Genomic DNA, 20,628 nt, shown 5'->3' with positions numbered 1-20,628 from the left:
TCTGTCCTATCCAACAACGACAACAACAATAATAGCTATAACAATAAAACAACAAGGGCAACAAAAGGGAATAAATAAATAAAATAAATATTAAAAAAAAATTAAAAAAAAAAAAAAAGAAAATCATGCCTTGCTGTGTGCTCTGTTTTACCGAAATGAATCGTCACTCAAATTGCTATGTTAATGATGTGCTCATATGGGGCCACTAGTCTTTCTTTCTTTCTTTCTTTCTTTCTTTCTTTCTTTCTTTCTTTCTTTCTTTCTTTCTTTCTTTTTTTTTTGCCTCCAGGGTTATTGCTGAGGCTCAGTGCCCGCACCATGAATCCACTGCTTCTGGAGGCCATTTTTCCCCCCTTTTGTTGCCCTTGTTGTTGTAGCCTTGTTGTGGTTATTATTGTTGTTGTTGATATCATTCATTGTTGGATAGGACAGAGAGAAATGGAGAGAGGAGGGGAAGACAGAGAGGAGAAGAGAAAGACAGACACCTGCAGACCTGCTTCACCGCCTGTGAAGCGACTTCCCTGCAGGTGGGGAACCGGGGGCTCGAACTGGGATCCTTAACACCAGTCCCTGCGCTTTGTGCCATGTACACTTAACCTGCTGCGCTACTGCCCGACCTCGGGGCCATTAGTATTTCTGTCTAGGCACTTCTTGGCTGGATTGGCTGGCTTGACTGGATTGACATGTTAGTTCTGAACTCTGGGGAAAGAAGGATGACTTCTTTCCTTATAACTCCTATAGTCACTTCCTTATAACCTCCTGTGAATCCCTGTCTGGGAAGCTGGTAGCTATTTGAAGATGTTTGACTCTTGTTTGCCCGTTGAATTAGATTCAACTTACTGTTTATTCTGTTAGATCCTCTGTTGGCTAAAACTGAGTTAGTTACTTCCTGTCTCCTACACTGACATATAGGCCCGTTAAGACTTTACATTGGGGGGCTGGGTGGTGGTAGCACAGCGGGTTAAGTGCACATGGCACAAAGTGCAAGGACCAGAGTAAGGATTCCGCTTCAAGCCCCTCTGGATCCCCACCTGCAGGGGAGTCGCTTCACAAGCAGTGAAGCAGGTCTACAGGTGTCTTTCTCTCTTTCCCCCTTTCTGTCTTCCTGTCCTCTCTCGATTTCTCTCTGTCCTATCCAACAGCAACGACAGCAATAACAATAATAATGACAACAACAATGATAAGCAACAAGGGCAACAAAAGGGAAAAAATGGCCTCCAGGAGCAGTGGATCGTAGTGCATGCACCGAGCCCCAGCGATAACCCTGGAGGTAAAAAGAAAAGAAAAGGAAAGGAAAGGAAAGACAAAGGGTTGATAAGGTTTGATAAGGTTACCTTCGGAGTGACTGAGGGAAGTGTAATAGAAGGTAGGTGAGGAGGGTATCTAGATCTAAGTAGAGACTATTTCATCAGGTACTTTATGGGGTCTTTTTAGGTCTTTCTACTTGCTTGTTTCATTTATTGACTCACTGCAGACTATTTGATTGATGATACGCAGCAAAGGAAGCGATAGCTATTTCATCTTGCTCTCCCCTTCTCCTCCTACTCCTTTCTTCTCTTTCCTTTTTTGCTGTACCCAGTTTTTCATTTATCACCATTTTTGAATAAGGGAAGGAGAAAGTGGAGAGGGGGTGAGATTGAGAAGAGAGAGAGACCACAGCATTGTGGCATTGCCCCCACTGTCCATGGGACTCCCTGGTGCTCTGTTCCTGGTGCTCCCAGCAGGACCTCCCCTAGAGCCAGGCATATACTCTGTGGGGGCAGACCACCTCTTGGCTCCTGTTACACAGTTTAGTTACCTTTTCTGATCTAGTTTTAGGGGATACCTGAGATTCAAACCGGCACCTCATACCAGACTGGCTGCATATTTTCTCTTTCTTTTTTTTTTTAAATTTTTTTCCTTTATTTGTGATGACCAGTAGGTCACAGGATTACGAGATTACAGTGTGCAGTTCCACACCCCCCCCCCCCACTAAGAGTTCTCTATCCGTCCCCCCAAAGATATCCACCACAGTTCTCACCAGTCTGAGCGGCCACTCCCTTGCTTCTGTTCTATTATAAGTTCACGTGTATCACATCTCTAGGTTCCATGTGAATGAAACCACTCAGTACTTGGCTTTCATCTCTTCACTTACTTCGCTAAGTGAACCCTCAGATTTCATCCATTTTGTCCCGAAGGACATAGTATCATCTTTTTTTTTTTGACTGCATGGTCAAAATATATATCCCATGATGTCCTTCACCTGGCTGCCCCTAAGTTCTCTGCGCCAAGCCCAGGAGACCTTCTCCAGGCTGTCAGCTGCACTGTTCACAGGCTCATCGTATTTCTTAGTCCAGGAGATCTCTGTTATTTATTTCTCCATGCTCAGTGTCTGAACAATTGTTTCATATATTCTGTTAGTACTTTTAAGTATTTTTTTGTGGCAAAGTCAGCCCTCTCTCTGTTACGGTGTCACTCCCATAATGGAAACACCACTGTTTGGTATTGAATTCGACCTTTGACACCATTAAAAAAAAATACTTTTATTTATTTATTATTGGATAGGCAGAGATAAATTGAGAGGGGGAAGCGGGAAGAGAGAGAGAGAGAGAAAGAGACAGACATCTGTGGCCATGCTTCACCCTCATGAAACTTTCCTCCTGCAGGTGGGAACCAGGGGCTTGAACCTGGGGTTTGAGCATTGTAATGTGAGCAGTTAACCAGGAGCACCACCACCCGCCCCCCACCATCCCCCACACTCTTTTTTTTTGTTTGTTTCTTATTGGTTAGATCTTACACAAATAGTTCAAAAGAAAAAAAATGGATGTAATCTCTGACAGTAATCAGATCTTCACATCTTGCATAAAAGTTTAACCTTGTGAAAAAATTCACTTGATAATCTTTTCCCCAGTTTACTCCCTATTAAGGAAAAAATTGTTTAAAGCATTGTTCTTTCTTGCTTTTTTTTTTTTTTTACCAGAGCACTTCTCAGTTCTGGCTTATGGTAGTGCAGGGGGTAGTGGAGCCTCAGGCATGAGAGTCTCCGTGCATAACCATCATGCCGTCTCCTCTGCTCTCCTCCCTCCCCCCCCTTTTCATGTGTGAGAGATCAGAGCACTACCATACTCTGTTATATCTTGGTGCTGAAGATGGAACCTGGGACCTCTGACGTCGCAGACAGCCTTGTCCTATGTACTACTGCTGCACTGGCCTCCTAGCCTCAGATAATATTATATAGATTTACATTTGCAAAAGCAGTAAACGGATAGCCTGTCTTTTCACTTGGTTTTAGAATACCATCTGTATAATACAGGTTTATATTATTCCCATTTTTCCTGCAATTTCCCCCCCCCCCCCAGCACCATGGATCCACTGCTTCTGGGGGCTACATTTTCCCCTTATTGTTGCCCTTGCTATTATTTTTATCATTGTTGTGGTTATTACTGTTGTTGTTATTGCTGTTGTCATTGTTGGATAGGAGAGAGGAGGGGAAAACAGAGAAGGGGAGAGAAAGACACCTGCAGACCTGCTTCACTGCTTATGAAGCCACTCCCCTGCAGGTAGGGAGCTGAGGGCTCGAACTAGGATCCTTACTCCGGTCCTTACACTTTGTGCACTTAACCTCCTTGCAAATATATATATTTTTTCCCTCCAGGGCTATTGCTGGGGCTCAGTGCCAGTACCATGAATCCACTGCTCCTGGGGGCTATTTTTTTCCCTTTTTGTTGCCCTTGTTATTTTTACCGTTGTTGTAGTTACTACTGTTGTTATTGCTGTTGTTGTTGCATGGGACAGAGAGAAACCGAGAGAGGAGGGGAAGACAGAGGAGGAGAGAAAGACAGACACCTGCAGACCTGCTTCATCACTTGTGAAGTGAACCCCCTGCAGGTGGGGAGATGGGGGCTCGAACTGGGATCCTTACATCAGTCCTTGTGCTTTGCACCATGTGCGTTTAACCCACTGTGCAACCGACTGACCCCCCTCCCGCAAATATTTTTATTGGAGGCTAATACTTGACAGTAGAGTTGTTGGCACATAGGTACAATTTCTCCTCTCCCGGTGGTAGGTGTCAGCAAAGCTGTCACTCCCAGCTTAAGTTTTTTCCACTGTCATATACCAGGACCCTAATGCCCTCTGTATCCCCTCCCTTTCCCTTCTCCCCCAGAATCTTATGCCATGGTAGAGTATACCACATCGAGTCCAAGTCTCACCTTTGTTTTCCCTTTCTGTCCTTATTTCTTAATTTCTTTTTTTTTTTTCTTTGTTTCCTTGTTTTGCCTCCAGGGTTATCCCTGGGGCTTGGTACTGGCACTATGAATCCATGGCTCCTGGCGGCCATTTTTTTCCATCTTTATTGCATAGGACAGCGAGAAACTGAGAGATGAAGGGGAGATAGAGAGGCAGATAGAAAGAGAGACACCTGCAGGTCAGCTTCACTGCTTGTGAAGCGTTCCCCCTCCCACCACCACAGGTGGGGAGCTGGGGACTTGAACTTGAATTCCTGTGCAGGTTCTTGTGCTTAGTACTATGTGCACCATCACCTGGCCCCTTAATTTCTTTTCTTTTTTTTTTTTTTTGATGATTTTTTAAAAAAAAATTTATAAAATGGAAATATTAACAAGACTATAGGATGAGAGGTGCAACTCCACACAATGCCCACCTCCCAGAACTCCATATCCCATCCCCTCCCTTAAAAGCTTCCCTAGTCTTTATCCCTCTGGGAGCATGAAACCAGGATCATTATGGGGTGCAGAAGGTGGAAGGTCTGGCTTCTGTAATTGCTTCCCTACTGAACAGGGGTGTTGGCAGGTCCATCCATACTCCCAGTCTGTCTCTCTCTTTCCCTAGTGGGGCAGGGCTCTGGGGAAGCAGGGCTCCAAGACATGTGGTGCCAGGTCATCTGTCCAGGGAAGTCAGGTTGGCATCATGGTAGCATCTGGAACCTAGTGGCTGAAAAAGAGTTAAGATATAAAGCAGAACAGATAGTTGACCAATCATGAACATAAAGGCTGGAATAGTACAGATGAAGATTTGGGGTCTCCATTTTGGAAAAGGCTAGTTAGGTCTATTTTAGATATATTCCAAAGGGCCCATGACTTTACTAGTTTTTGCCTGAGCCTGATATCTAATATGCAGGTGGACCCAGGTTATTGTCTGGGGAGGTGGTGTCATAGTTGGAAAAAGACTAGAAAGGTGGACCAGGGAAGAGGGTGGCTATAAATATGGAGAAAGCCTATAAATATTGTTAACTGTAAGCCCCATTGATTTGATCTGGGGCCCATATCCAGCATAGGAGCCTATGTAACCTCTGCATCCCTGTAGGTCTGAGCTCACATTCTGTGGTCACGGCTAAGAACATTCTAGGCTGCACTCATTTCAGGACCCATCATCCTTAGGTAGTAGGTAGAGTATGTTTTCCAACCTCCTTTTGGAGAATGGAACCGTTCCCTAGCATTTAGTGATCCACATTGAGGGCAAGGTCCTATAGGGCCCCACAAAGGGGTCCTTTATGTTCTTCCTGATGGAGATGACCGGTGACAGTGGCGAGAGGGATCTGTTAGAGGTCCAGGCCCATCACGTCTGTGTGGGAATCCCAGAACTCCCTGACTAGGGCCCCAGGTGATGGGGTGGCCTGGTATGGCCCCTTAATTTCTACCTATGTGTAATTTCACTAAATGTCAATGGTCTGAACTCATCCATCAAAAGGCAGAGAGTAATTAAGCCGGATCAAGAATCTTCATTGTCTAGCTGTCTGCTGTCTGCAGGAGTCACACTTGGACCCTATAGGACAAAAATAAGCTCAAAACACAAGGGCAGAAAACCATCATACAAGCTCTAGTGGACCTCAGAAAAAGGTGCAGACAGCCACTCTCAGATCTGACACAACAGTATTCAACATCATGAACAATAGTGCATCATCTCCACTTTTTTTTTTCTCTCTGTTGGGGGGATTAATGGTTTACAGTTATCCACTTTTCTCCTTAAAAAAATCTATTTTTTTCAATATTTACAGACAAATTGAGAGGGAAGGGAGAGAGAGATAAAAAGGGAAAGCGAGACAGACACCCACAGCACTGCTTCACCCCTCCAAAAGTTTCCCCCTTGCAGGTGGGGCCCCACTTTTCAGCCAAGTGTTACAAGGTGAGAAGAGAAATGAATTTCTCTGATTTCCAGAGGAGACTGTGGTCGACCAGTTAGTAGTGAACCCAGTGCTCTGAGACCATACTTCTGGATGTTCCCGTTAGTTTTCTCTACCTGTCTTGCTTTTTAATTTTTTTTCTCTCTCTTCTCCTTCTCTTTCTCCTCCTGTCTCTTCTCCTCCTCTTGTTCCAATCTCTTCTCCTCTCTTTTATTTTCCCCAGGAAAGACTGTTGCTGAGCCTATGTGGCTGCCTGATGCCATCACTCCCAGCATTCTCCTCTCCTTTTGCTTGTCTTTCTTTTTTCAGAGAGGGAGAGAAGCAGAGAAGGAGAGAGACACCGCAGCACTGCTTCATCGCTCATGCCCCCCCTCCCCCGTGAAGGTGCCCCATGTAATGCATGGGGAGGCGCAGGGGTAACCATGGTGACAAACAAACAAACAAACTGTGTCCTGCAAGACCTTTGGCAGACTTTTCATTCTACCCATGTGTGTTGTTATGTTCCACTAGGAAAAGCTTTCAAAGGACATCAGTTACCTCATTGGTAAGGAGAGCCAGGTGAAGAGTCAAATTTCGGAACTCAACTTGTTAATGAAAGAGACAGAGGTAAGTGACCGGTGGGTTCGTGGCTTTTTGTGGCTTTTTCGTTTATTCATCCAGATGTTCTTTGATTCATTTATAAAATCCTGAGTGTATTGTGTGATCTGGACGTGAAAAGATCTCAGCCTTGCTTTTCTGGGGCTAGGAAGACAAATGGGAGGAAACAGACTGTAGGTCTGGGTGGTCGACAATGCTCAAGGACCTAGGTTCAAGCCTCTGGTCCCCACCTGTAGGGGGAAAGCTTTGTGAGTGATGAAACGGAGTTGCAGGTGTCTCTCTGTCTCTCTCCCTTTCTATTTCCCCTCTCTCTCTCTTGATTTCTGGCTGTCTCTATACAGTCAATAAATAAAGGTAATAAAACAAAACAAAACAGACAAACAAAAAAGACTATAGTGATATGTGATTGTGCTATGGAAAAGGCAGTGATTCCATGGCATGGGCACACAGAAGAAAGGAACTCTTCATGTATCTGCTAGTAATAGTAGTAATCGGGGCCGGGCTATAGCGCAGCGGGTTAAGTGCTCATGGTGCAAAGTGTAAGGACTGGAGAAAGGATCCTGGTTCAAGCCTCCGGCTCCCCACCTGCAGGGGTGTTGCTTCACAAGCGGTGAAACAGGTCTGCAGGTGTCTTATCTTTCTCTCTTCCTCTCTGTTTGCCCCTCCTCTCTTGATTTCTCTCTGTCCTGTCCAACAATGACAGCAATAATAATAATAATAACAATGATGAACAGCAAGGACAACAGAAGAGGAAAAATAGCCTTCAGGAGCAGTGGACTCGTAGTGCAGGCACTGAGCCCCAGTGATAACCCTGAGACAAAAATAAATAAATAAATAAAAGGTAATAGTAGTAATCAAAAGGCAATTTCCTATTTTTTTTAGTGTGCTGAAAAATGCATGGTTTGTGCTCCAGACTGGGTTCCTGAAACCTGTCAGATATCCCTAAGCCTAGATCCTGGTGTGTGGTAGGTTACTCAGAGCTACCCACAAGCAGAGGTCACTGATCCTCTCATAACGTATTGACAGAAGGAGCCAAAGGATCTTATTCTATGCATTTCCCTTCAGAAAAGTGCTCAGATGGGTAACTTTTGAGTATGTTGTTGGAATTCAAGATAAGAGTTGTTGAAGGGAGTCGGGCGGTAGCGCAGCAGGTTAAGCGCAGGTGGCACAAAGCGCAAGGACCGGTGTTAAGGATCCCGGTTCAAGTCCTGGCTCTCCACCTGCAGGGGAGTTGCTTCACAGGCGGTGAAGCAGGTCTGCAGGTGTCTGTCTTTCTCTCCCCATCTCTGTTTTCCCCTGCTTTTTCCATTTCTCTCTGTCTTATCCAACAATGACAACAACAATAATAATAATTACAACAATAAAACAAGGGCAACAAAAGGGAATAAATACATAAATATAAAAGAAAAAAAAGTTGTTGAAGAGGGTGAGGATGATTAGTTAGTACTTGGGGAAATTCGAAAGGTTTCTGGGATGGATACAGAGGATGCCCTCTTATTTTTATCTGGATGCTGGCTACGTGGGTGTATTTGCAAAGATTCCTTATACTCACCTATTCACTTTTTGAAAAAAAAAAAAAATGTATTTTAAATTATTATTGTACCCCAGAAACCCCATAATGTGAATCCACAGCTCAGCCTCAAAGTTCTAAATACTCTTATTAAATTACCTAGCTGCCTGTTTCTTTTCTTTTTTTATGATTTTTTAAAAAAAAACTTTATTGCATAGAGACAGCCAGAAATTGAGAGGGAAAGGGGAGATAGAGAGGGAGAGAGACAGACACTTGCAGCCCTGCTTCACCATTTACAAAGCTCTCCTCCTGCAAGGTGGGGCCTGGGGGCTGGATTCCAGGTCCTTGCGCATTGTAACATGAGCGCTCAACCTGGTGCACCACCACCCGGACCCCGTCTTTCTTTTCTCTGTGTGAAATAACCTGACGAACCATTACTCCTGACTACTGTGAAAGTGACAAACATAAAAATAGACAAGCCCGTGAGACTCAGTGAGATTTTTTTTCAGACACAGATTGTGATCATTAAAAAAAAAAAAAAAAAAAAAAAAAGGTAATAGATTCCACCTGACACCTGTAAGGATGACCTCTGTCAGTAAAACCAGGGAAGATAGTGTTGAAGAGGCTGTGGAGAGAGAGGAACTCTACTGCACTGCTGGTGGGAATGTAAACTGGTGCAGCCACTCTGGAGAACAGTGTGGAGAATAACAAATACAAAGGGAAATACCATATGACCCAACAATTCCACTACTAGGTATATACCCAAAAGATATAATAACACTGATTCGAAGGGACATATGCACCCCCTGTGTCTATAGTGGCTTCATTCACAATAGCAAAAGCCTGGGAACAACCAAAATGCCCTTCAACAGATGAGTGCATAAAAAAAGTTGTAGGACGGAAACTCAATAGAGTACTATGCAGCACTGAAAAATGATACTGTGTCCTTTGGGATAAAGTGGATGAAACTGGAGCAGATGATGCTCAGTGAAGCAAGTGAGGTGAAGGCCAACTATTGAATGGTTTCACTCAGATGCGGAATTTAGACAATTGAGTATAGAAATGTGGGGGGGGGGGGAAGGAAATGTATTTCCAAGACTGTGGGAGAACTCCAGTGGTTATTTATGGGGTTGGGGATGGGGATACAGACCTTTGGTGACAGGAGTGGTGAAAAAAAAATAGGTAATTTCAAAAAATAGGTAACAGGACAGTAGTGAATTTTTTGTTTTTAGTTCTTTTTCAATATTTGTTAAATCATCTTTATTTATTGAATAGAGACAGCCAGAAATTGACAGGAAGGGGAAGATAGAGAGGGAGGGAGAAAGAGGGAGAGAGAGAGAGAGAGAGAGACAGTGACCTGCAGCCCTGCTTCACCACTCATGAAGCTTTCCTCTTGCAAGTGGGGACTGGGGGCTTGAACCCAGGTCCATGCACATTATAACATGTGCGATCAACCAGGCACACCACCACCTGGCCCCTTCAGTCATTTTTTCTGGTCACCACTAATCACCCCCCCACCCAGTGTCTGTGGTTTGATTTGAAAAAAGTTGAAATAGAGTGGAGAGGCTAGAGAAGACACCCTGAGTAATGAAATGAAATAAAGGCTCCGTAATTGTATTATCTTGTATCTTTGGTTAAATCGAATTCCTGCCTCAGTTTCCGTTGTACACAAACTGAAAGTGGTTTTCTTTTTTAAAATTACTATTATTTTAATTTATTCATTGGATAGAGACAGCCAGAAATCAAGTGGGGAGGGGCAGGTAGAGAGGGAGAGAGACAGACACCTGCTTCACCACTCAACAGAGTTCTCCCCTTGCAGGTGGGGAGCGGGGGGGGGGGGCTCAAACCTGGGTCCTTGCAGACTGTAACAAGTGTGTTCAACCAGGTGTGCCACCAGCCAGCCCCTGTTTTTTTTTTTTCAGTCTTTATTTATTGGGTAGAGACAGCCAGAAATAGAGAGGGAAGGATGTGGTAGAGAGGGAGAGAGACAGAGAGACACCTGCAGCCTTGTTTCAATACTTGGCAAAACTCTCCCACTGCAAGTGGGAACCGGGGCTTCAAACCTGGGTCCTTGTGCACTGGGACGTGTGCGCTCAACCAGGTGCGTGGCGCCACCACCTGGCCCTGGTGATTTTCTTATTTCAGCAAATAAACTGCTGATTGTTATACTTTGGAATCTGGGCTGGTCTTGTCAGGTGTCGGCTAGCCAATCATCCTATGAATGAAATGCCCTGTAGCATTTTTTGAGGAGAGGTATTGTTGGGATTGAGCAGGTGGGGTGATGATGCTTTGTCTTCATGGCAGTGTAATGGAGACAGAGCTAAAGAAGATGCCATTGAACAGTTTGAGAAGCTCCGTGGAATTCTAGAAGAGAGGAAGACGTTCGTTTTGAAAGCCATCGATGCTTCCAAGAAACTACGGTTAGACAAATTCCAGACGCAAATGGAAGAGTATCAGGGGCTCCTGGAGAACAGCGGGCTAGTGGGCTACGCTCAGGAAGTGCTGGAGGAGACAGATCACTCCTGCTTTGTTCAGACAGCAAAACAGCTCCACCTCAGGTGTGTGTGTGTGTGTGTGTGTGTGTTTGCATGTGTGTGTGTCTGTGTGTTTGCATGTATGTTTATGTGTGTTTGTGTTTTCATGTTTGTATGTTTGTGTGTGTTTGTGTGTGTGTGTGTTTTACACTTTGAATTAATAGTCGATCTAGCAGTGCCATTAAATGCCACCCCTGGTTTGAGCTTGCATTTGGAATGGATTAGAGAGCTGTTTGGTGCAGTCTGTTGACTTTAGCCTTTGTTCATATTGATACGGTTTTATTTTATGACTTATTATTTAAAAATTTTTAAAAAATATTTATTCCCTTTTGTTGTCCTTGTTGTTTTATTGTTGTAGTTGTTATTGATGTTGTTGTTGGATAGGACAGAGAGAAATGGAGAGAGGAGGGGAAGAGAGAGGGGGTAAGAGAAAGATAGACACCTGCAGACCTGCTTCACCGCCTGTGAAGCGACTCCCCTGCAGGTGGGGAGCCGGGGGCTGGAACCGGGATCTTTATGCCGGTCCTTGCGCTTTGCGCCACGTGCGCTTAACCCGACTCCCTATTATTTTTTTATTGACAGCAGGGTTATTGCTGGGGCTCAGTGCCTGCATGATGAATCCACTGCTTCTGGTGGCTATCCTCTCCCCTTTTTCTCTTTTCTTTTTTAATATTACTTGTTATAGGATAGAGACAGAGAAATTGAGCAGGGAGGGGGAGAGAGAGAGGACAGAGACAGAGAGACACTTGCAGACCTGCCTCACCACCGGTGAAGCTTTCCCCCTGCAGGTGGGGTCTAGGGGCTTGTGCACTGTAATATGTCCACTTGACCAAGTATGCCACTACCTGCCCCCTCCTTTTTTTTTTTTCTTTATTTGATAGGACTGAGATAAATTGAGAGGGAAGGGGGAGAGAGAAAGGGAGAGGGACAGAAAGACACCTGCAATACTTGCTTTACCACTAATGAAGCTTCCCTCGTGCAGTTGGAGGGCAGCGGGGGTCTTGAACCCAAACCCTCGTGCGTAGTGATGTGTGTGTGCTTAACCAGGTGCACCATTGCCCACCTTCCTGAAGTTTTCTTTTGTGAACGGCTCCACAGATGATTAGCCTGCTTTGCCTTTCTAAAAAGTCATTTTTACACAAAATTATCTTTCTTTGTCTGCAGGATACAGAAAGCTACGGAGTCTTTGAAGAGCTTTCGACCTGCTGCTCAGACTTCATTTGAAGATTACATTGTTAATATCTCAAAGCAAACAGAACTTCTCGGAGAACTGTCCTTTTTCTCCAGTGGTAAGTTTTAGAAACAGTAGAACCTTGCTGTGTTTTGTCTGTGTTGCATGGGCGGGAGAGAGGGGGACAACACCCAGAAACTCCCTTTGTTTTGACTCTGTGAAGTAGCCCTTCCAGTTATGTAGAAGCATCCAATGCTGTCAACTTGTCCCATTGCGTTCTTATATTTATACCTAAACTCCATTCTGTTGTGTTTTAAACGTTCTGTGAATGACCTCACATGGTATCCTTTTTTTTAAATTTTTTATTTTTTTTATTGATGTCGTTGTTGGATAGGACTGAGAAAAATGGAGAGAGGAGGGGAAGACAGAGAGGGGAAGAGACAGATAGGCACCTGCAGACCTGCTTCACTGCCTGTGAAGCGACTCTTCTGTAGGTGCCCAGCCGGGGGCTCCAACCAGGATCCTTAGGCCGGTCCTTGCGCTTTGCGCCACCTGCGCTTAACCCGCTGTGCTGCCGCCTGGTATCCTTTTTATAAGTTGCTTCTTTAATAAAATGAGGTATTTGTTGATACATTAAGTTCTGGTTTAAAGCTTTGTTTTCACTATTGATAACATTTCATTGTAAATTGTTCTACCAGTGAGAGACAGATTGTTTCTATTTTTTTTCTCTTGTAAGAAGTGCTTTGTTGAATATCTTCAGGGTTTCTTTGTGTGTGTGTCTGTCTGTCTGTCTAGGACAGAAACCTAGAGGTGTTACCTGCACACTGTAACTATTAAGGTGCTTATGAAGGGGCTGGTGAGATAGCCCATCTGGAAGGATGTCTACCTTGCCTTAAACATGGTTCATGTTTAAACACCCATCGTCGTATGAGTGTGCTATCACACCAGGGGAAGCTTTAGTGCTGTGTTGTTTGTCTGTCTGTCTTCTTTTCCTTCTCCTCCTCCTCCTTTTCCTCTCTCTCTCTCCTTTTTCCTTCTCTCTCCCCCCCCCCCTTTTTTTTTGCCTGCTGGGTTATCACTGGGGCTTAGTGCCTACACTGTGAGTCTACTGCTCCTGTGGCCATTTTTCCATTTCTATTGGCTAGGACAGAAAGAAGTTGAGAAAGGAGGGGGAGAGAGGGAGAGAGAAAGATAGATACCTACAAGTGGGGAGCTGGGGGCTAGAACTTGGATCCTTGTGCTTGGTACTATGTGTGCTTAACCCTGTGCACCACTGCCTGGCCCCCATCTCTTTTTCTAACTGAAAACAACTTGAATGGAAAAAATCGCACAGGTGCTAGGCCCTGGTGTACAAAATAAATAAATACATACATACACACGTACATACATATATACATACATAAATAAAAATAAAAAAGAAAGAAAGAAAGAAAAAAAAAGATGTCTGTACTTACTTTGCTAGGACTGCCAAAGACTATGAAGACTGACTTCCTCCTAATAGTGGAGGCTAGACATCTGAGGTCAAGTTGTGGGGTGTGTGGGCTTCTAGAAGTCTGAAGAGCTCTTGGCTTTCTTTTAGGAGGAAGTCAGTGTTTTAGAATTCCTTGTATGGAAAGGATTCTGGATATGCAGAAAGATTAGTAGTAATATCTAAACGGTATTTTTTAGTGAAAGTCCACATATTTCTAAAAATAGTTGTGTTCATACACCCATATGGTGGATGACAGAATCTAAACAAAATTATCATAGTGCTTGTTTTTAAGTCACAGGACATTTTCAATGTGTTTTATGCAGTATTGGGTTTGTTTTTTTAAAATTTTTTAAATCTTTTTTCTTTTACATATTTATTATTGAATAGAGACAGAGAGAGAAATTGGGAAAGAGAGAGAGAGACAGACACCTGCAGCCCTACTTCACACTTACAAAACTTTTCCTCTACAGATGAGGGCCAGGGGCTTAAACCTGGGCCCTTGTGTATTGGAATGTGAGCATTTAACCAGGTGCGCCTCTGCCTGGCCTCTGTGCAGTATCTAGTTTTTTTTTTTTTTTTTTTAAGATAAACATAGGTATCATGTTTGGGCTAAGAAGGATTCATTTAAAAACTAATTTCTTTACATTATTTTCACCAGAGCTTATGGTGGTGTGGAGGATTGAACTGCGGAACTTTGGAGCCTCAGGCTTGAGAGTCTCTTTGCATAACCATTATGCTATCTACCCCCACCCCTTCCTTCTCTACTTATCTGTGTTCAAATCTTTTTTTTCTTTTTTCTTTCCTAGTTTATGGCAGAGCTGAGGATTGAACCTGGCTGCTCAGGGCTTCAGGCATGAAAATCATTTACAGAACCACTCTGTTATCTTCCCAGGCCTCTAAATCCTCTCTTAACAGGACACCAGTCATTTCAGTCATGTTGAAATAGAGCTCACAGTGAGAGTCTAATGTTCACTTAGCTACTTCCTTTTTTTTTTTTTAATTTATATTTATAAAAAGGAAACACTGACAAAAACCATAGGATAAGAGGGGTACAACTCCACACAATTCCCACCACCAGAACTACGCATCCCCTCCCCTCCCGATAGCTTTCCTATTCTTTATCCCTCTGGGAGCATGGACTCAGGGTCATTATGGGGTGCACTTAAAACTTATCTCCATATACAATTGGGTGCTGAGATGTGGTGGGTAAATTCCTCTAGTATGAACTTTGGGGAGACACAGTTCAAATTCAGACTTGTATTTTGCTGGATACCACAGACTTTTTTTTTAATTTCTTTTTAAATAAGTTTTTATTCTCTTTATTTATTTATTGGCTAGAGATAGACAGAAATCAACAGGGAAGGGGGAGGTAGAGAGGGAGAGATACAGGAACACCTGCAGCCCTGTTTCACCACTCTCAAAGCTTTCCCCCTGCAGGTGGGGACCAGGGGCTTAAACCCGGGTCCTTGTACGTTGTAACATGTTTTTTCAGTCAGCTGTGTCACCACTTGGCCCCTTCTTCCCTTTCTTTTTCTCCTCAGATTTTCCTTCTAGATGCAGAAAAGTTCCAGTCCTTAGAAAGGTAGGCTTACAGTCTAGTTAGAGACGGGTACAGACATGTAGGTTTGCACTGGCAAGCAAGTTTGTCATATGAAGACTAAAAACTAAAGTTTTCCACTGTGACTTCCTTTCTCTTCAAGTCAACACTTGAACCTCCTTTCAGGCATAAACTAATCTTGTTTATCCTGATAGTCATGTTTTTTTTTCTTTTTTTTTTTAATGGCCTCCAGGGTTATTGCTGGGTCTCAGTGCCTGCACCATGAATCCACTACTACTGGAGGCCATTTTTCCCCCCTTTTGTTGCCCTTGTTGTTGTAGTTGATGTTGATGTCGTTCGTTGTTGGATAGGACATCGAGAAATGGAGAGAGAAGGGGAAGACAAAGAAGGGGAGAGAAAAACACCTGCAGACCTGCTTCACGGCCTGTGAAGCGACTCCGCCTGCAGGTGGGGAGCCCGGGGGCTTGAACCGGGATCCTTACACTGGTCCTTGCGCTTTGCGCCACCTACACTTAACCCACTGCGCTACCACCTGACACGCCGACCTCTAACCCTGTAGTCATGTTTTACATATAATCAAATCTATAGTTGTTTTTCTTTTTTTTTTTTTTAATATTTTTTTATCTTTATTTGTTGTATAGAGATAGAAATTAAGAGGTAAGGGAGTGATAGAGAGGGAGAGAGACAGAGAGACACCTGCAGCACTGCTTCACCATTTGTGAAGCTTTCCCCCTGCAGGTGGGGACTGGGGGCTCGAACCTGGGTCCTTGCGCATTATAACTTGTGCACTCAACCAGGTGCACCACCACCTGAACCCTATAGTTGTTTTTCTTTCAGATCCTGGTGCTACTTCACACACTGCACTCCCTCTTTCCCACTTGAATTATTTTTCATGTCAAAGTAGTTTACCCCCTTCTCTGGAGATCCCTAAAACCATCGTTGCAAAGATGAGGTTGGAATTGGGTGATTCAAGTCTGAGTTGGTTATGTCAAGTTTATAACACGGAACCCGTGAAACAGGAAGTAGAAGCAGTCCTTTACCCAACTCTGGCTGATGGTTTTTTTTTTTCTTGACCTCTTTTTTTTTTTCCATGCACGCTTTTAAAGTAAGGATGATTGTTGTTAGAATTCGGTGGCTCCAGCTGGCCGGGCTAGCTTCACGGGTGGGTAACAGACGACCAGAGACGTATGGCTGGGCAGGGAAGCTATATTTCTTTATTCAGGAACAACGATTCATAAACTAAGACAAACTAATCACCAAACAGAACTCTCTTGCCTCTTTCCCCCCGCCCCAAGCACTCTCGAACTCTGGAACTCTGAAACCCTCTCGGGGTTCCTTGGGGCGGGGCCAAGCGGGCCGTGAAACTAGCAGGACTGATCCAATTTTCTTGGCAGGGGGAGAGCTAGAACAACCCAATGTAAAGCATACAACAGATGATTCCAGAAAAGAGAAGGCTGGGGAGTCACATTATTCTGTAGTTTTGCATTTTCGCTTCAAACTGCTTTTTGAATAACTTTCCAGACCTTATGACAGATGTGTAATATTTAGTTGCGTAAATAACACACTGCACACAGACACATTCATACATTGCTTACGTATCGTGGGGGACATGGAGCAGGCGAGTGGTTTCCTACTTTTTATTCAGATGCTTTTTTCTGTGACTTCATATAAGCGTGTGTGTGTGTGTGTGTGTGTGTGTGTTGTTGTTGTTGTTGTTGTTATTCTTGTTACTGCATGGCCCAAGAAATTCCAGTTATTGGAATTCCTTGTATGGAAAGGATTATGGATATGCAGAAAGATTAGTAGTAATATCTAAATGGTATTTTTAGTGAAAATCCACATATTTCTAAAAATAGTTAAGTGTTCATTCACCCATATGGTGGATGACAGAATCTAAACAAAATTATCATAGTGCTTGTTTTTAAGTCACAGGACATTTTCAATGTGTTTTATGCAGTATTGGGTTTGTTTTTTAATTTTTTAAAATCTTTTTTCTTTTACATATTTATTATTGAATAGAGACAGAGAGAGAAATTGGGAAAGAGGGAGAGAGACAGACACCTGCAGCCCTATTTCACACTTACGAAACTTTTCCTCTACAGATGAGGGCCAGGGGCTTAAACCTGGGCCCTTGTGTATTGGAGTGTGAGCGTTTAACCAGGTGCGCCTCTGCCTGACCTCTGTGCAGTATCTAGTTTTTTCAGATAAACATAGGTTTGGGCTAAGAAGGATTCATTTAAATTGCTTGGTAGTCCTAAAAGGAAATATGAAAATTAAGTCTTACTATTTCACGGAGGTTTATTTTACTTACTAAATTTAGATTTTAAAAAAATATTTAAAAAAATATTTTCATATATAGATGGACAAAGATGAAAAATTTTAAGTCCAGAGTTCTTGCTCAGTGGATGGACACTGAAGGCATATAACATGTTAGAAAAATTTTAATATACAGTGTTTTAGAGTATTTATAATACACTTAAAGCTATGTGTCGTTAATTTTTTGTTTTGTTTCTTCTTGGCAATTGTAAAGACAAGTTCACCTTTTTAAATGTTCTCCCTTCTTTATCTCTCTCCCTCTGTCTGTCTCTCCCTCTCTCTCTCTCTCTCTCACACACACACACACACACACACACACACACACACACACACACATTTCTCTCTTTCTTTCTTTTACCCTGACTTACCTCTAACAGTTCTGTTATTGTAAGAACACTTGAGATTTATTGCTCTAACGAGTATTTTGCACTGCAGATTCCCAGAGCTTTTTTTTTGTCCAGCTTAAGTAATTAACTAATCAGCTTTCTGCCTGTGCTTAATAACTCCTCGCTTCCTCCATCCCAGCTTCTGACATTATGAGCTTGACTGCTGTATGCTCTGTGAGTGCAATCAAGCAAATAGTACTTGTCTTTCTGTGTCTGATAAGTTTCAGTAAGCACAACTTCCTCAGTATCCACCCCCTCTGTTGCTGTTGCATTCTGTATGATTTATTTCTTATCTGTGCTATTATGAATTTAGGAAACATCTTGAGCAACACAGAAATCATTAAGTATTGTCAGTATATCACTTTTATTTTATTTTTTTATTAGTGATTTAATAATGATCAATAAGATTGTGAGATAAGAGGGGTAAAACTCTATATAATTCCCACCTCCAGGGTTCCATGTCTCCTGACTCCTCCATTGGAAGGGTCCCTAGTCTTTATCCCTCTGGGAGTATGGATCAAAAAATTTTATGGGGAGCAGAAGGTGAAAGGTCTGGCTTCTGTAGTTGCTTCTCAACTGGACATGGGTATTCACCGGTCGATCCATACTCCCAGCCTGTTTCTGTCTTTCCCTAGTGGAGGAGGGCTCTGGGGAGGTGGGGTTCTAGGACTCACTGGTGAGGTCGTCTGCCCATGGAAGTCAGGTTGGCGTCATGGTAGCATCTTCAACTTGGTGGCTGAAAAGCATTAAGATATAAAGCAGAACAAATTGTTTAATAATCAGGAACTCGAAGGTAAGGATATAGCAGATGAGATTTGGGGTCTTCATGTTGGAAGAAGGTAGGAAGTATTTTAGGTATATTCCAAGGGGCCCGTGATTTTACTTATTTTTGCCTGAGTCTGAAAACCAGCATGCGGGTGGGCTGAAAGTATTGCCTGGGAAGATGGTGTCAGAGTTGGGAATAGGCGTTGGGAATATTCTCAGGGAAGAGAATAGCTCCTGAGGATGGGAGAAGTGTATATAAATACCGTAAACCGCATCGATCTGACTTAGGGCCCATGTCTATTTGAATTTAGCACAGGAGCCTGTGTAACCTCTGTATCCCTGTCAGCCTGAATTAACAGTTCATGGTCATCTCTGGGGCTTGGTGCCACCTTTACGAACCCACTGCTCCCGGTGGCCATTTTTTCTATTTTATTGGACAGGACACAAAAACTGAGAGAGGAGGGAAAAGAGAGAAAGAGAGAGAGAGAAAGAGAGAGAGAGAGAGAGGCAGACAGACACACACCTGCAGACCTACGGCGCCATCTGGATCCGTGTGTTTAGTACTGTGTTTGTTTAGGACTTCATTTCTTGTAAAGAAAATTTCGGGTTCTGAAATCTCCACACTTTGACATTGTTTGCAATTCCATTTTTAACTTTTCAGGCATAAATGTGCCAGAGATCAACGAAGAAGAGAGCAGAGTGTATAACAACGCTTTGATAACTTGGAGCCATTCGGACAAAGACAAAGCCAACAGCTACGTCCTTGAGTATCGGAAGATAAACCGAGATGAAGAAATGTTATCTTGGAATGAGATAGAAGTGTTTGGCACAAATAAAGTGATTTCCGATCTTGAAAATAATTGTAGCTATGCCTTCCGAGTGCGAGCTTACAAGGGATCCCTCTGTAGCCCTAACAGCAGAGAACTGATTCTCCATACTCCACCGGCTCCAGGTATTGTGAATTTGGGGACTGAGAGAAGCCCGTATGGGGGTGGTGGTGGGGAAGAAATCATCTCTACTCTTCTGAATTTTTTAAAACATTTTTATTTATAAAATGGAAATATTGACAAGACCGTAGGATAAGAGGGGTACAATTTCACACAATTCCCACCACCAGAACTCCGTATCCCATTCCTCCCTTGAAAGCTTTCCTATTCTTTTTTTTTTTCAGTTTTTAAAAAATTTTTTACTTATAAAAAGAAAACATTGACTAAACCGTAGGATAAGAGGGGTACAACTCCACACAATTCCTATTACCAGAGCTCTGTATCCCATCCTCTCCCCTGATAGCTTTCCTATTTTTTAACCTTCTGGGAGTATGGACCCAGGTCATTGTGGGATGCAGAAGGTGGAAGGTCTGACTTCTGTAGTTGCTTCCCCGATGAACATGGGCATTAACAGGTCCATCCGTACTCCCAGTTGGTCTTTCACTTTCCCTAGTTGGGAAGGGCTCTGGGGAAGGAGAGCTCTAGGACACATTGGTGGGATTGTCTGTCCAGGGAACTCTGGTCAGCATCATGCTAGCATCTGGAACCTGGTGGTTGAAGAGAGAGTTAACATACAAAGCCAAACAAATTGTTGGATGGACCTAAACGCTGGAATAGTGCAGATGAAAAGTTGGGGGACCCTCCATTTATTTTGTAGATAGCTAGTAGGCATATTTTAGTTATATTCCAAAGGGCATGTGGCTATATTAGTTTTTTTTTTTTTTTTTTTTACCTGAGCCTGAAATCTGTTATGCAGGTGGATCCTAATTATTGTCTAGAGAGGTGCTGTCATGGCTGGCAGAAGGACCAGAAAGCTGGATCAGGGAAGAGAGTAGCTCCCAAATATGGGAAAGGTGTATAAATATTGTTGACCATAAACCCCATCTATTTGATGTGATCTGGGGCCCATATTCAGCTTAGGAGCCTATGTGACCTCTGCCTCCCTCTAGATCTGAGCTCTCACATTCTGTGATCATGAGTAGGAACATTCCAAGCTGCCCCAATATCAGGACCCATCTTCCTCAGGTGTAGCATAGAGTATATTGTCCAGCCTCCCTACAGAGGCTGGAACATTCTCTTCCATTGTTGATCCAAGTTGAGGGTAAGGTCCTATGGGGGCCCACAGAGGGGTCTATTGTGTTGTCCCTGATAGAGATGACCGGTAACAATGGAGAGAGGGATTTATTCAAGGTCTAGGCCCATTATATCTGTTTGG

The 20,628-nt window shown here is 43.3% G+C and overlaps 1 protein-coding gene across 1 annotated transcript in view; it reads left to right on the top strand.

Moving 5' to 3' along the window:
* TRIM36 (tripartite motif containing 36) overlaps positions 1 to 20,628 on the top strand; it is a 58,463-nt gene that overhangs the window by 19,988 nt on the left and 17,847 nt on the right. The window contains exons 5-8 of the mRNA XM_016187614.2: positions 6,629 to 6,724; positions 10,530 to 10,783; positions 11,924 to 12,048; positions 19,088 to 19,378. Of these exons, the coding sequence (XP_016043100.1) occupies positions 6,629 to 6,724; positions 10,530 to 10,783; positions 11,924 to 12,048; positions 19,088 to 19,378 (766 nt within the window). The remainder of the gene's footprint in view (positions 1 to 6,628; positions 6,725 to 10,529; positions 10,784 to 11,923; positions 12,049 to 19,087; positions 19,379 to 20,628) is intronic.

This window comes from Erinaceus europaeus, chromosome 2 (assembly GCF_950295315.1).
Source record: "Erinaceus europaeus chromosome 2, mEriEur2.1, whole genome shotgun sequence".
NCBI classification, from domain to species: domain Eukaryota; kingdom Metazoa; phylum Chordata; class Mammalia; order Eulipotyphla; family Erinaceidae; genus Erinaceus; species Erinaceus europaeus.
Note: the sequence above shows the minus strand (reverse complement) of the source record. Positions and strands in the feature narration are given on the sequence as shown.